Source organism: Chelonia mydas, chromosome 5 (genome assembly GCF_015237465.2).
Source record: "Chelonia mydas isolate rCheMyd1 chromosome 5, rCheMyd1.pri.v2, whole genome shotgun sequence".
NCBI lineage: Eukaryota > Metazoa > Chordata > Testudines > Cheloniidae > Chelonia > Chelonia mydas.
In genome coordinates, this window is record NC_051245.2 from 34,458,833 (window position 1) to 34,472,531 (window position 13,699).

Sequence of the window (13,699 nt, forward strand, 5' to 3'; positions counted from 1 at the left end):
TTGGACACAGAAAAAAGAGAGACTCTCTGGAAATAAACAAAGCGTAATATACATTAAGACATCTGGGCTGTTCAGAAATCTGTGCCGTATTCTCCTTTCCCCCCCACAGATTCAAAGAAGGCATGCACACAGACCCTAGGTCAAATTTTGCTCTAATTTAATACTTGTGGAAATAATTGGCTTCAAAGGGGTCATGTTTAGTTTACACCCATATAAATGAGAACAGAACATGCCCACATCTGTGGGTGAACTACAGCTGGAAGAGTCTGAATGATACCAATGCCAGAGGACATCAGCACAAGTTCTTCCAGATCTACAACACCCGGAGCTTAGAAATCATTTATAACATGAGAATAAACATCTAAAATGGCCAAGTTACAAGTTAATTAGCCGTTATAAATTAAGCCATTGCCATCTTTGGCAGGAAGATCTGCCCTACAGTAACTCTTTTTAACTTACCTTCTCCCTTAATTGTTCTGCTTTATTCCTTTTAGTTCAGTTTTGCCCTCCTATCTTATTTCCACATCTATTTTTGTGTTTATCTAACCACTTTCTGTTCTTTGATTTGAACAAAAAAGAAATGCAAATATAAACCCTATTCCTTGGGCCTAACATATATAAATAGTTACTGTGTCAATCAAGATGCCAAAAATTTTAGCTGTAGAAGGTCAAGAGGTTAAGGGTGAGTCCTGCACCATTCACTTGCCTCCGACTAACAGTTGTAGTTGCTTCTGGGATCTGCAGGGAAATGTCTGCGTGTCTCCCCTGTGACAATTTATTAACTCTGTCTGAGATTGGCTCTCTTTTTATCTTTACCAAGCTGCAAACTCCATTTTGAATGTGGGGCTAGTTGTCATGTCTCTTGTGCTATTGCTTCCATGTTGGATTGAAATTCCAAGACAAAAGCCTAACAGTAATTAAACTTCGACCGTCCATCTAAATGACAGATGGCTGCTGCTCTGGGCAAACCATTCTTTCACGTCTGAACTCTGGGCAGGTCACTGTAGCAATAAATAGATTAGTATTATAAAATTAATAAATCAATTGGAATATAAATATTGTAGCATGAAATCACCTAGTAGGTGCACTGGTCACCTGATGGAGTCTTTTGACAGAGGCACCTGCATGGTTATAAAATAAATAAATAAACCCAAAAGGGAGGAACTGATCTGTTCAGGGGGACATTTTTCTCCAGCGCAAGATGGAGTAGCAGGCCCAATATGTAGGGACCTGATGAGGCAGGGCAGCCTGCCTACGTTCCTAAACACATGGTGCTCACGAGGAACTCTGAAGGGAGGGGTGACCTTGTGAGGGGCATCTAGGATAATTGTCTTCTAACTTATCTGTGCTCTCTTAACTGAAAGAGCAGTGGTGTTGAGAATCTTGTGTAGTGTGTTTACAGTTTACAAAGGGCCTCCTGAGAGTGTTAAACTGTAATCCAAAAGGCTCACGTTGGGGTGGAGATCTGAGGGTATGCTGACACTATGGTGGTGTCTGAAGGGGTCAGCTCTGAGCCCAGGGGCTAAGCAGCTGGACAGCAGATTCCATCTCTCATTAGGTGTTCTAGACAAAGGGTCTGTGCCTAAATGTGCTAGGGCCCAAGACTTGGGCAGTAGCTGGGCTTCATTCAGCCTCTGGAAGCATAAAACACCCAAGGACTGAGCAGATGGTTCCTTCACTGCATTGTAGTGAGTGGTCAAGAGGGGGCATTCAGCTGGGAATCCATGACATCCTCTCTTGGGGCTCTGGTAACAAGGAGCTGGCAGAAATTGTTTTGGCTATGACTGGAAGAAATAGTGTGTTGATCGACTGATGCTTGACTAGATATCTGTAGTCTTAGGTAAACCTGTTTGTCACCACAGTACACTGATGCAGCATAATATTGCAAATGTATATTGAAGCAACTTTAGTACGAACATAGAAACATATCAGACTTTTTGTGTCTCAAAGCACAAAACTGATTTGCAATTTCCAGCATCTCATATTTTCTCCTTCACACCTCTTTTCTGGCTGTTTACTTTAGACCCCTCCTTCCACCCACCGCATTTGTGTCCCCTTGCCATTTTGCAAGAGTGCTTCTATGATCACTGCATTCCCAGGCCAGAAGTGAGGAGATATTATAAAAACAGCATGCAGAGCTGAATGTATCTCTAGAGGTGCAAGTTAAGCATCCCTGCTGTATATTTTAATAGTTTTACTTCTCAGTGAAATGTTGCCAATTTGGTTTTATAAAATTTGAAGCATTCTTTATTCTTAAATACCAGTATTGCCCATGTCTCTTACTATCCATAGCTTGTTGATCTTTGACTTGCAGTATCTTAATCTTGTGTTTCACTGGCCTTTAGAGAAAAATCTGTATTCTAACCAATACTTTCTTTGTTTGCAGTGATCGGGAACAGAGAGAGCGAGAAGAGGCTCTTGGGGACTTTCGCTCTGGAAAATGTCCTGTTCTTGTTGCTACTTCAGTAGCAGCAAGAGGCCTGGATATTGAAAATGTTCAACATGTTATTAATTTTGATCTTCCTTCCACTATTGATGAATATGTTCACCGGATTGGGCGAACTGGACGCTGTGGGAACATTGGAAAAGCCATTTCTTTCTTTGATTCTGTTTCAGACAGCCACATAGCCCAACCTCTGCTTAAAGTGCTTTCAGATGTATGTTGCCCAGTTTTTTCAAACTTAAATATGTTCTCATTTCATATACTATTAAGACTTCATTTTAATGGATGGACTAGCCATCAGTCCTGTGATGCACTTAAAAAACTCTTAATATGTAATTTGGCAATCGAGTCAGAATTTAAACTAGCAATTTTTCTTCTGTAGGCTCAGCAGGAAGTTCCATCATGGCTGGAAGAAATTGCGTTTAGTGCTCACGGAACTGGCTTTAGCAATCCAAGAGGAAATATCTTTGCGTCTGTTGATACTCGAAAGGTAAGTTTTGGAACAAAGAAATGGAATTGTTGGATTTGGAAAATGTTTATAAGCTAGGTCCATGTGTAAAATGTCTTTTATGTGTCCTTTAATATTGTCGTTCGAGTGGCTAGGACAGTCTGGTCAAGATGGCTCTTGAAATAAGAATTGTTATCAATGTGAGTAGAATTCAGAGATGAGAGAAAGTGAAGGGAGACAGACATCTGTATTACAGCTGGTTCTCAGGAGTTGCCAAAAAGAGGCTGAACTTAAATTCTGTATTTGGAAGGGGAGGTTTCTTCAAGAACAATTTTGTGACGTAAAGATTAATACTAAGGCTGTCAAGTGAAAAAATTAATTGCGCAATTAATCACACTTTAATAGAAGACCATTTACTTAAACATTTTTGGATATTTTCCATACTTTCAAATATATGGATTTCAATTTCAACACAGAATACGAAGTGCAGAGTGCTAACTTTATATTTTTTATTATGAATATTTGCACTGTAAAAATAAAATAGCATTTTTCAATTCACTTAATAAAAGTACTGTAGTGCAATCTCTTTATCATGAAAGTTTAACTTACAAATGTATAATTATGCACAAAAAAGACTGCATTCAAAAATAAAACAATCAAACTTTAGAGCCTACAAGTCCACTCAGACCTACTTCTTGGTCAGCCAATTGCTCAGATAAACAAGGTTGTTTACATTTTCAGGAGATAATGCTGCCCGCTTCTTGTTTCCAGTGTCACCTGAAAGTAATAACAGGCATTCGCGTGGCACTGTTGTTGCTGGCATTGCAAGATATTTATGTGCCAGATGCGCTAAATATTTGTATTTCCTTTGTGCTTCAACCACCATTCCAAAGGACATGCGTCCATGCTGATGACCGGTTCTGCTTGATAACGATCCAAAGCAGATCGGACCAACTAATGTTCATTTTCGTCTGAGTCCGATGTCACCAGCAGAAGGTTGATTTTCTTTTTTGGTGGTTCGGGTTCTGTAGTTTCTGCATCGGAGTGTCACTCTTTTAAGAGTTCTGAAAGCATTCTCCACACCTTGTCCTTCTCAGATTTTGGAAGGCAGTTCAGATTCTTAAACCTTGGATCAAGTACTATAGTTATCTTTAGAAATCTCATATTAATACCTTCTTTGCATTCTGTCAAATCTTCAGTGAAAGTGTTGTTAAAATGAACAGTGTGCTGGGTCATCATCTGAGACTGCTATAACATGAAATGTATAGCAGAATGCAGGTGAAACACAGAGCAGGAGACATACAACTCTCCCCCAAAGAGGTCAGTCACAATTTTAATAAACACATTATTTTTTAATGAGCGTCATCAGCATGGAAGCATGTCCTCTGGAACGGTGGCTGAAGCATGAAGGGGCATGCGAATGTTCGGCATATCTGGCATGTAAATGCCTTGCAGTGCTGGCTACAAAAGTGCCATGTCTGTTCTCACTTTTGTGTGACATTGTAAATAAGAAGCTGGTAGCATTATCTCCTATAAATGTAAACAAACTTGTTTGTCCTAGCGATTGGCTGAATAAGAAGTAGGACTGAGTGGACTTGTAAGCACTAAAGTTTTACATTGGTTTATTTTTGAGTGCAGTTATGTAACAAATCTACATTTATAAGTTGCACTTTCACAATAAAGAGAGAGCACTACAGTACTTCTGAGGTAAATTGCAAAATACTATTTTTTATCATTTTTATAGTGCAAATATTTGTAATAAATAATATAGTGAGAACTGTACACTTTATATTCTGTTGTAATTGAAATCAATATATTTGAAAATGTAGATAAACATCCAAAAATATTTAATTTCAATTGGTATTGTTTAACAGTGCCATTAAAACTGCGATTGATCAAGATTAATTTTTTTAATCGTGATTAATTTTTTTGAGTTAATCGCATGAGTTAACGGCAATGAATCGACATCCAAAAATTGTTCCCATTTTAGAGGCTCTTTTTGTTGATTTTTCTGCCTTCGGAGGAGACCATCAAGTTTTCCAATTGCTTCCATGATATCAAGAAGTGTGAATCTGCCTTTCTCAAGGCAACTTTGTGTGTGTGTTTCTGACTGGGTGTTGGGGGGGGATTTTCATTCTTTGTTTCAATCTCCTACTTTTGCCTAGTGTCCTCATTGCTTTTTTATTTTCCCCCCTAATTTTTCTCTCGTTCCCTTGCTCTTTGACACTTAGCTTTACTGAAGCTACTAATCTAGAAGCAGAAGCACCTACATTTGTGGAAGTGTTGCATCTGCCTTCCATGAAGGAGGTGCATGGTGAGTTCCATTGAGCTGCTTTCGTATGGCTCACTTGTTCACCAGTCTGAGCTTATATGTAGAAGTGAGCACATTGTCTGTGCTGCTTATCCAGACATGATATTGATGGGAGCAAAATAATTCCATGATCATGCTAAAAAGTTGTTGCAGAACATATTCTGGATCCTGACATCACTTCTGGTTTCAAGACATTTGGGCTATGCCTGTCTTCCTGTGCATTCTGGGGGCAGTTCAGACTTGTCCGTGAGACTCAGGGCTTGGCCACCTTTCATTTCACCCTTCCATTAGATTTTCTGTGTCCAGCTGTGCGAACAAAGTAGTGGGTCAGTGTTCCCACCTCATCCATTATTATTGTCATTTCCATAGCATAACTTTGGGGCAGCAATGGCCAAAATCCATCACCCCCCTGCCCTCCATGTTCTTTCTTATGGGACCAAAATTTCCTGGGTTTTTTTTTATTATTATTTTTTTTGACCAAATGAGCTCACTTTTTGTGCCCTGCTTACGTCTGCTCATTCCCTGATCGTGGCTTGGCAGGCCAAAAAAGGAAAATAAACAGCAATAACAGCTGATTGGAGAGCACCTCAGGAGCCATAGAAAAGGAGCTCTTCCATAGTTCTGATCATGGACTTTTGGACCTCCCTGTCACCCCACATCTCCTGAGATGCCCCTGGTGATGCTTCTATAGGGATGGGGTCCAGTCCTCTTTATCTCTTGGGACTCAACAAACCACACTGAACAAGATCTCATAAGAGGTAAGTCCAAAGATCCTCTCAAACTCCCGGTCCAATCACTTCTAACGGAAAAGTTACAGGATACTCTTTCTCCAGTGGAAGGTCTGATATCTTTTAGGGATGTTCCCCTTAGCAGCTTCCCTAGTTTTATTTATATATAAAACTATATATATAATAAAGTGTGTGTATGTGTGTACAATATATATATATAATTACATACAGTATGATGTGCAATAAAACCAGGATACAGATCAGATTCCCTACTTCCACAACCAGATCTTCATCCAGAAAAAGCCTGAGGAGGCAGGATGTCTCCTTTCTCAAACACTTGGTTCCTGTCAACTTCAAATAGGTGGATACAGAAGATAGTATCTGTGTAGCACTTTCTTCAGATTCCTCTACTTCTCTTCATCTTGTTTCCTGATTTCTTAAGGATGGAAAGATCAAACAATCCTGAAATATTTCTTCTTCTGGAGTTAGGGGCAAGAACCTATCACTCAAGAGAAAAGATGCCCAGGGTCATGCTCTGTATTCTAACGTAGTTTTAAAAAGTTGGTGAAGGTGGGTCAAAAGACAGGACAAGTCAATTAAGACAGAATTCAGAATGGAGTTGTGCTAACGTCCGTGAATCTGGCAGAAACTGCATATTCTGCATGGCTCTTGTCAAAAGCAATTTTTTCAGTTTTCTCATGAAATTCACCATTACTAATACAAAACATTACACTTTAGTCTGTTTCAGTCTGAATGAGAAGTTTGTCTTTAGACAACATACTAATCAAAACACCATACTTGTGGACCTCTCAGGAAGCAAGCCAAAGGCCCTCTGTCTACAGTGCTCCGGGCACTTGGATTTATGATTTAAGGAGGAGCTCTTATTCTTTGACTCTGAGGACTATCAGCCTAATGTCTGCGTCTGAGACATATAAGGAGACAGCCATTGTCCTTTTAATATAGCAAAGTTTTAAAAGATCCAGCATGTAACAGCATTATCTGTACCTGCAGCTACTAGGTCTTCTGGTCTCACAAACAGGGATTACTCCATTGGCAAGACTGTACATTAGAGTTTGTGGCGATGCAGTCCCATAATTGCTGTAAAGGGGTAGCCCACATGATAGGATTATCTCCTCAAAGTTGAAGAGATAACTGCCTTTCAGGATGGGGGAATGCATCTGGGACACCGCAATATACAGGCAACATGGCTTAACTCCAAGAGACTGAAGCATTAATACTCTAGAGATGCAAGTGGTCTTGTCTGCTTTTCAGAGAGCAGCCCATTTGAGCTGAGTCAGACAACACAGTGACAGGCTTACAAGCGTCCTTTCCCAAGTTATCTAAATGATCTCTCTTGAATGTAAGGTTGGCTAGCTCCATGGAAGCCATCCATACCTCAAGTGGATCAAGTAAACAAAAATAGGCTGAATAAACTATCAGCAGATAACTCAGGCTGGCTCTTTTATCAAGAAGTGTTCTAGATCAGTGGCTCTCAACCTTTCCAGACTACTGTACCCCTTTCAGCAGTCTGATTTGTCTTGCATGTGCCAAGTTTCACCTCACTTAAAAACTGCTTGCTTAGAAAAGCAAACCTAAAAATACAAAAGTGTTTCAGCACACTTTTACTGAAAAATTTCTTTCTCATTTTCATCATATAATAAAATAAATCAATTGGAATATAAATATTGTACTTATGTCAGTGTATAATATATGGAGCCGTATAAAGTCATTGCCTGTATGAAATTGGAGTTTTGTATGGACTTCACTAGTACTTTTTATGTAGCCTTTTGTAAAACTAGGCAAAGAACTAGAAAACCTCTGCATACTCCCAGGGATGCATGTACCCCTGGTTGAGAACCACTTTTCTAAATGATATCCAGGGAGCTAAGTAGACATATTCACATCCATTTGAAACGCAAAGTTGAGGGTGTTCACTAGAGAAAAGGACCAGAGATTGTTGGTCTCTACAAAGCAATACACCTTTATCCTTGCACTGTCTTCCCATACTCATGGCTTATCAAGAACTTGGACAGAATTCTTACAGGGTTTTTTAGGTTGATTTTAACAAAATAACAAAATGTATTTAACAAAATGTATTTTACAGCTCCTCCTGGGTTTCTTACAGTATGGCCTGGTCTTGGATTTGGCTTCCCACCATCAGATCTTATGTCTGAGTTAAACAGTATTATAAATACAGGCTCTTTCTGCCTTGTCTTCCATACCTAGGATTCACTTACGAGGCTGCAAAATCCCAAGACTCATCCATTAAAATAAATGGCATCTAATGCCCTGTATTTCGTTTCTTCAAGATATACTTAGCTTCAATCACAGCAACAAAAATCTCCAGCGTCACTGCTCTTAGAGGTCATGGTTCTTGGTAGATCATCTTCAAGAACCAGGTTTACTTCAACCATAAAAAAGAGTAGCTCATTCTTCCCCCATTTTGTTCAAAACCATCAATGCCCCAAATAGAAAGTATGACTGTATGAAATGATCAGCTAAAATACCTTCGTCAGTCTAGTCAGAAAATTTCTTTTAGTTCTTTGAGTGGTTGGCCACATGGTTTCTACTTATGGTGTGCATGTACTAAAGATTGGGTTTTTTTGGCCAATATCCATTGAGCTATGTCTGCATTTGTACTTTCCACCTGGGAGCATAAAGGGTGGAGTGGGCCCAGCTATCTCTAAGTTTCTTCTTACCTCCCATGACAGCAAAATGGGGGCCCTTGCAGTGTCAGGTTACTCTGGACATTGTGCAGCTTTTTCCCTGATGCTATTTAGCAGAGTAGTCTTGTTTATCCATTGCCTTAAAAAAACAAACAAAACAACAAACCAACAAAACCCACCCCACCCTTTTTTCTATTAGATTTAGTGAACCCACAGTATTGGGATCAAATAGCAGTGTCTGAATTGTAGTGTCTATGGTTCAAAACTGGCTCCTCTTGTGGTGTGGCTATTCCACTTAAAAACACAAATCCTACCTGCCTCTTTTTATCTTGGAGAGGGATACATCCCCAGTGTTTAGTCAGGTCTTCTGCTCCTTTTTCTGCAGTTTCTTGGAAGCAAGAGAGGTCAATCTTGAACTTTCTCCTGGAGATATTAGAAAGAGTCTCCTCTGAACTTTAGACAAAAGGCCCTACCAAGCCTGAACAGCTTTGATTGGTGCTTCTGTGGACTGTGGCCCTACTCCAAGCTCCTGGGGTCATTCGTCCAGCAGACTGCAACTTTCAACTACAGAGTCAGGTAGCCCATCTAAGACACCCCCCCCGCCCCCCCCCCCCCCACACACACCCAGCCCTCAGAAAGGGATAAGAAAGAACACCTCACACACCAAGCAGGGTCCTAGGTCATCCTCTGTGGGGCCTAGTAAAATGAAGCAAAAACCTAACTATACCCCACAGCATCTTCTCACGCTGCTCAGCCAAAAGGCAGTTCATGGCTCACATTAGGTTCCTGTAATAACTTGGCATAAACCAGTCACCAAGTACCCAGAAGTGTCAGTCCACACTTCCCTGTATCTGATATTTTGGGACTGTTATCAGTGCATGAGGTGCTGATGACTCCTGTGCCAGTGGCTCTATTGCTGATACGTCAGGTACTTACTTTCTAGGCATTGAAGACATTCTTTGTACTGAGCAATCACACAGTGACAGCACAGACACAATCACCCTTGCTGCTCTCGTTTGCCATTAGAAAACTGTTTGCCACAGTACTGATGAATGCTGCTGCTCTGATTGTGGTGGGGATTCGAGAACACCCTAGGACACCAGTCAGAGTAGTACCCACTTAAAGAAAGAATATTTCTTTTCTTCCTTCCCTTCTGAATGCAGCAGGGAGGAATGCTCCATCCATTTACTTAGGTCTCACTCTAAATGGGCCCTACTGGTCTCATAGGGAATTTGCAGCAGACTGCAAGGTTTTCATGGGGGGGCAGCCACCTTGATATCCACCCCCCTGGCCCCAGCCTCTTACCCCCTACAATATACAGTCTTGGCCTTATTGGCCTGCTTTGAGTGTGCAGCCAGCTAGGAAGACTTCTGCTTGCCCTCTATAGAGTTCAGTCTCCCTCCCTTGTCCATTGGCATGAGTCTATTGAAGAGTCTGTTGGTACTGTTCCACAGCCTACATCAGCAAGAACAGGACAGTGAGGAAGAACACCTGCAGGAAACGGAAGAGACTATGATTCCAGCAGCAATATCCATTTCCTCACCAGAAAAGGTTATAGTTTCTTCTTCTTCTAGTTAGCTGAATTATTTTTAAAATCTTTCAAGATCTTTTACATCATATGGCAGACACCTTGGAGATCTCTGTGGAGATAATCTGCAGGATTTTTTTTGCATTATTGGACATCTTCCGGGCCTGGAAGGCTTGCCATGTTCATTAACAAAGGGCTACTGGAACCAGCAAATAAAAGTGGCGCCTCTCACCTCTCCCCCTCACCCCCCAATCTTTGGCACCCACATCTAAAAATTAGGTAGACATTATCAAGTCCTAGCTAAGGAGTTTGAATATTTCTGTATCCATCCAGTTCCTGGATTACTGATAATGGTGACTATACAAACAGCAAAGGCTTCCAAAGATGACTCCAAGAGACAAAGATCCAGCAAAACATTGATTTGTTTGGCAGGAAGACTTCCATACTAAATAACTGGGTCTTTAAGTCTATAGATGCGCATCTCAAATCACCAGGCATGTCTGTCAAAATATTACCTCATTTGGGACAAGGTTTCACTGTTTATAGAACAACTCCCACAAGAACATAGGGAAGAGCTGAAATCCATTGTATGTGATGGACAGCTAGTGGTGCAAATATTACTGTAGACTGTTAAACACTTCTGATACAGTGTCATGCTGAATGGTCACTTCAGTTGCCCATACAGAGCTCCATGCTTCAATATTCAGGAATACCAAAAGAGGTCCAAACAATCATTGAAGACTTCCCATTTGAACGTTGTGACCTGTTTAAGGTGCCTATCGATTCTCTCAGTTTTAAGACCCAGGCCTTGCTTGTTTGGAGCCTATATGCCAGCTCTTAAAATGAGGCAGGCCAGATCCCAAACAGAGGCCCTTTGCTTACTCTTGTAATCCACAAAGAGAATAGAAGTTGCTAAGGAAGAAGCAGAGGTTTCAACATAAGCAGTCCTCTGACTCTTCTTCCTCTACTGCACACCCCATAACAGCCTCACAGCAGCAAGTTTGATGTCATTTTCAAGAGGTAATCTGGAGCCATTCCAAATTTCAAGTTTCAGATTTGGAATGATACCCCATGCCTTGATGATGCCTTTGTTAGATCCCCAGGACAGATTTATGGTTCTCGACCTGCAAGATGCTTACTTCTACATCCAGTATATAGAAAGTATCTCCAATTCAAAGTAGAAGTGTCCTACTACCAGTACAGAAACTTTTCCATTGGCCTTTCAACAGCACCGAGGGTATTCAAATATTTAGCAGTTGTCTCCTTAGGTGAGCTGACAAGGGACAGTATACGCAAATCTCGATGATTGGGTCACTCAAGGAAGATAACCACAATAGGTGAATAATTCCACTTGATACTAGAACTTCCTTTTCACACTGGGTCTTGGGATCAACAGAGAAGTCCACACTGTTGCCAGCCTAAAGGATGCAGTTAACAGGAGCCAGAATAGATCTGAGAACAGCAAGAATTTATCTACTGCAGGCGAGGTGCCAGACCTTGGTAGACCTCATCAGCCATCTACATGCTCTCACATGGACATCTGTAAAAGCATGCCTAAGACTTATATATTTATCATACCACATATCAGACTTGACCTACAATCCATTCAAAGGTGGCTGAAATCAGTAACTACCCGGCAGATATCATGTGGACATGAGGGTACAGGTTGCCTGAGAATTCCTTTCATATAGACCACCCTTAGACATAAGGCTTCTGGATTCACCTGAAAAGTCACCTCCATGTAAATGTTCTAGAACTCGGAGCCACTTGCCTAGTGTGCACAGTAGTTGTCTAACCCTGCTGCATGTATCGACAAGTCAAGTAATGACAGACAACACAACTGCACTGAATTATGTCAGGAAGGAGCACAGTTCTCCCCTTTCCCTTTATGAAGGTTTTAGTCTCTGGAATTGGCACAATCATAAAATCCCATCAAGTGGCTCTATATCTGCCAGGCTTACAGAATGTCCTAGAGGATCAGCTCAGTAGGCAATTTTCAGGTGATCATGAGTGTTCTGTCAAAAACTAGATCCTGAACAGCATCTTTCAAAGGTGGGAATATCCAAGAATTAGACCTATTGGCTACAGACTAGACCAGGAAATGTCAGTATTCTGTTTGCGGGATTGCAGTGGGGCCAAGGGGAGGGGGGGGTGCCTGAGCCTAGGAATTCAGTGTTTCCATTTAACTTTGTAAGAATTTATCTGGCCAAATGGAAGAATGGGCGTGGCCAAACCCCATAATTGTACGGACAAATCTGAACTGTCTTTATTTGCAGGGGGCAGCCACAGCCCAAATGTCTGACTGTGGGGGAGAAGTCAGTCTCAGAAGGGAAATAAATCACTAACAAATTTTCTACGTGTGTGTGTGTGTGTGTATATATATATATATATATATATATATATATATATATATAAAAAATATGGTATGTATGGTATAATATATACACACAGTCATGGTAAGAGTAAGATTTTATATAGCTTTGACTCAGGTTAAAACAGATGAATTTTTTTTTAAAGTTAAAATGTCTACAAGTTAGTATCAACTTTATTTTCTAGACTTACCAAGGCAAAGACAGTATGAACACAGGAGGACTTACTATGTCATATACTGCAAGAGCAGCTGATGAGTCGTGGGATTAAGACTAAAACAGTACCAAGTTATAGATTTTGGTTCTGATACAAAAGTTTTTGTTTTTTAAAGACTTGTAAAGTGAGAGATGTTCACTTAACTAGCCAGTAAAGAATTTAGTTATGTAAAATATTTAAAATGTTTAAAAACTGTTGGTGTTACTGAAAAGTGGTGGTTCCATCAGAAATGTGGATCTACTAAATGTACAGTGTTCCATGAGTTGCTTGCTACTTTTGGTATACTTTGTGAAAGGCATTTTAACAAGTTTCATACATCCTGGACCAAGACTTCCACTCTTGAAAGTATATTACAAAAACTGTTAAGAGTGTTTACTGATGATACTTTGGCAGTGAGTATTCTTTGTTTCAGAGTGTGTGAAATTCCCCTTACAGTTTTCTCTCATTTTTTGTTCTTAAAAAGAAGCCAGTAAATTGGTCCAGGTTACCAGTTACAAGTCCATAGTCTGTATGTGAACTACACAACGTTGCAAAAAGATGCTTCGAGAGTGAAGACTCTGTTATAAAGGGCTTACTTAAAATTAAAATTGTAACTGCAAAATAATTTAACTCTTCAAATATGTCAAAGGTAAAATACTGTATATACCAGATGACATGTCACTTTGGCCTGTAAAGAGCTATTGCAGATGTCTGCTTGTAAACATACTTAATAAAAACTTGAGGATTATGTCTTGTATTGCTGATTGCTTTTATCTTGACTTTGTTAAGATGTAGGGTTTTATAATATCCATTTCCGACACATGAAGTCTGTCAGCTAAATACTGAACATCACATGTTGTATTCTAAGCACACTATTTCTGTACAAAACAAAATACATTTAAGTCAACATGAAGGCAAAATGTTTAATTTTAGTGGGTGGTAGTAACATTGCCCTGTCCCAAGGAACAGCTGTCTGGGGCCTTTTTCTCTCTCAAATGTCTCTCTCAAAT

General features: G+C 40.2%; 1 protein-coding gene across 24 annotated transcripts in view; it reads left to right on the top strand.

Moving 5' to 3' along the window:
* The window catches only part of DDX4 (DEAD-box helicase 4), a 106,976-nt gene extending 93,530 nt beyond the window's left edge, over positions 1 to 13,446 (top strand). For 22 of the 24 annotated variants that reach the window (XM_043546902.1, XM_043546907.1, XM_027828366.3 and 19 more), the window contains 3 exons: positions 2,387 to 2,657; positions 2,826 to 2,933; positions 12,681 to 13,446. In XM_043546902.1, coding sequence (XP_043402837.1) covers positions 2,387 to 2,657; positions 2,826 to 2,933; positions 12,681 to 12,764 — 463 coding nt within the window. In that variant the 3' untranslated portion in view covers positions 12,765 to 13,446. The remainder of the gene's footprint in view (positions 1 to 2,386; positions 2,658 to 2,825; positions 2,934 to 12,680) is intronic. The other 2 variants (XM_043546920.1, XM_043546921.1) reach the window with 1 other exon arrangement.
* The last annotated feature ends 253 nt before the right edge of the window (positions 13,447 to 13,699 follow it).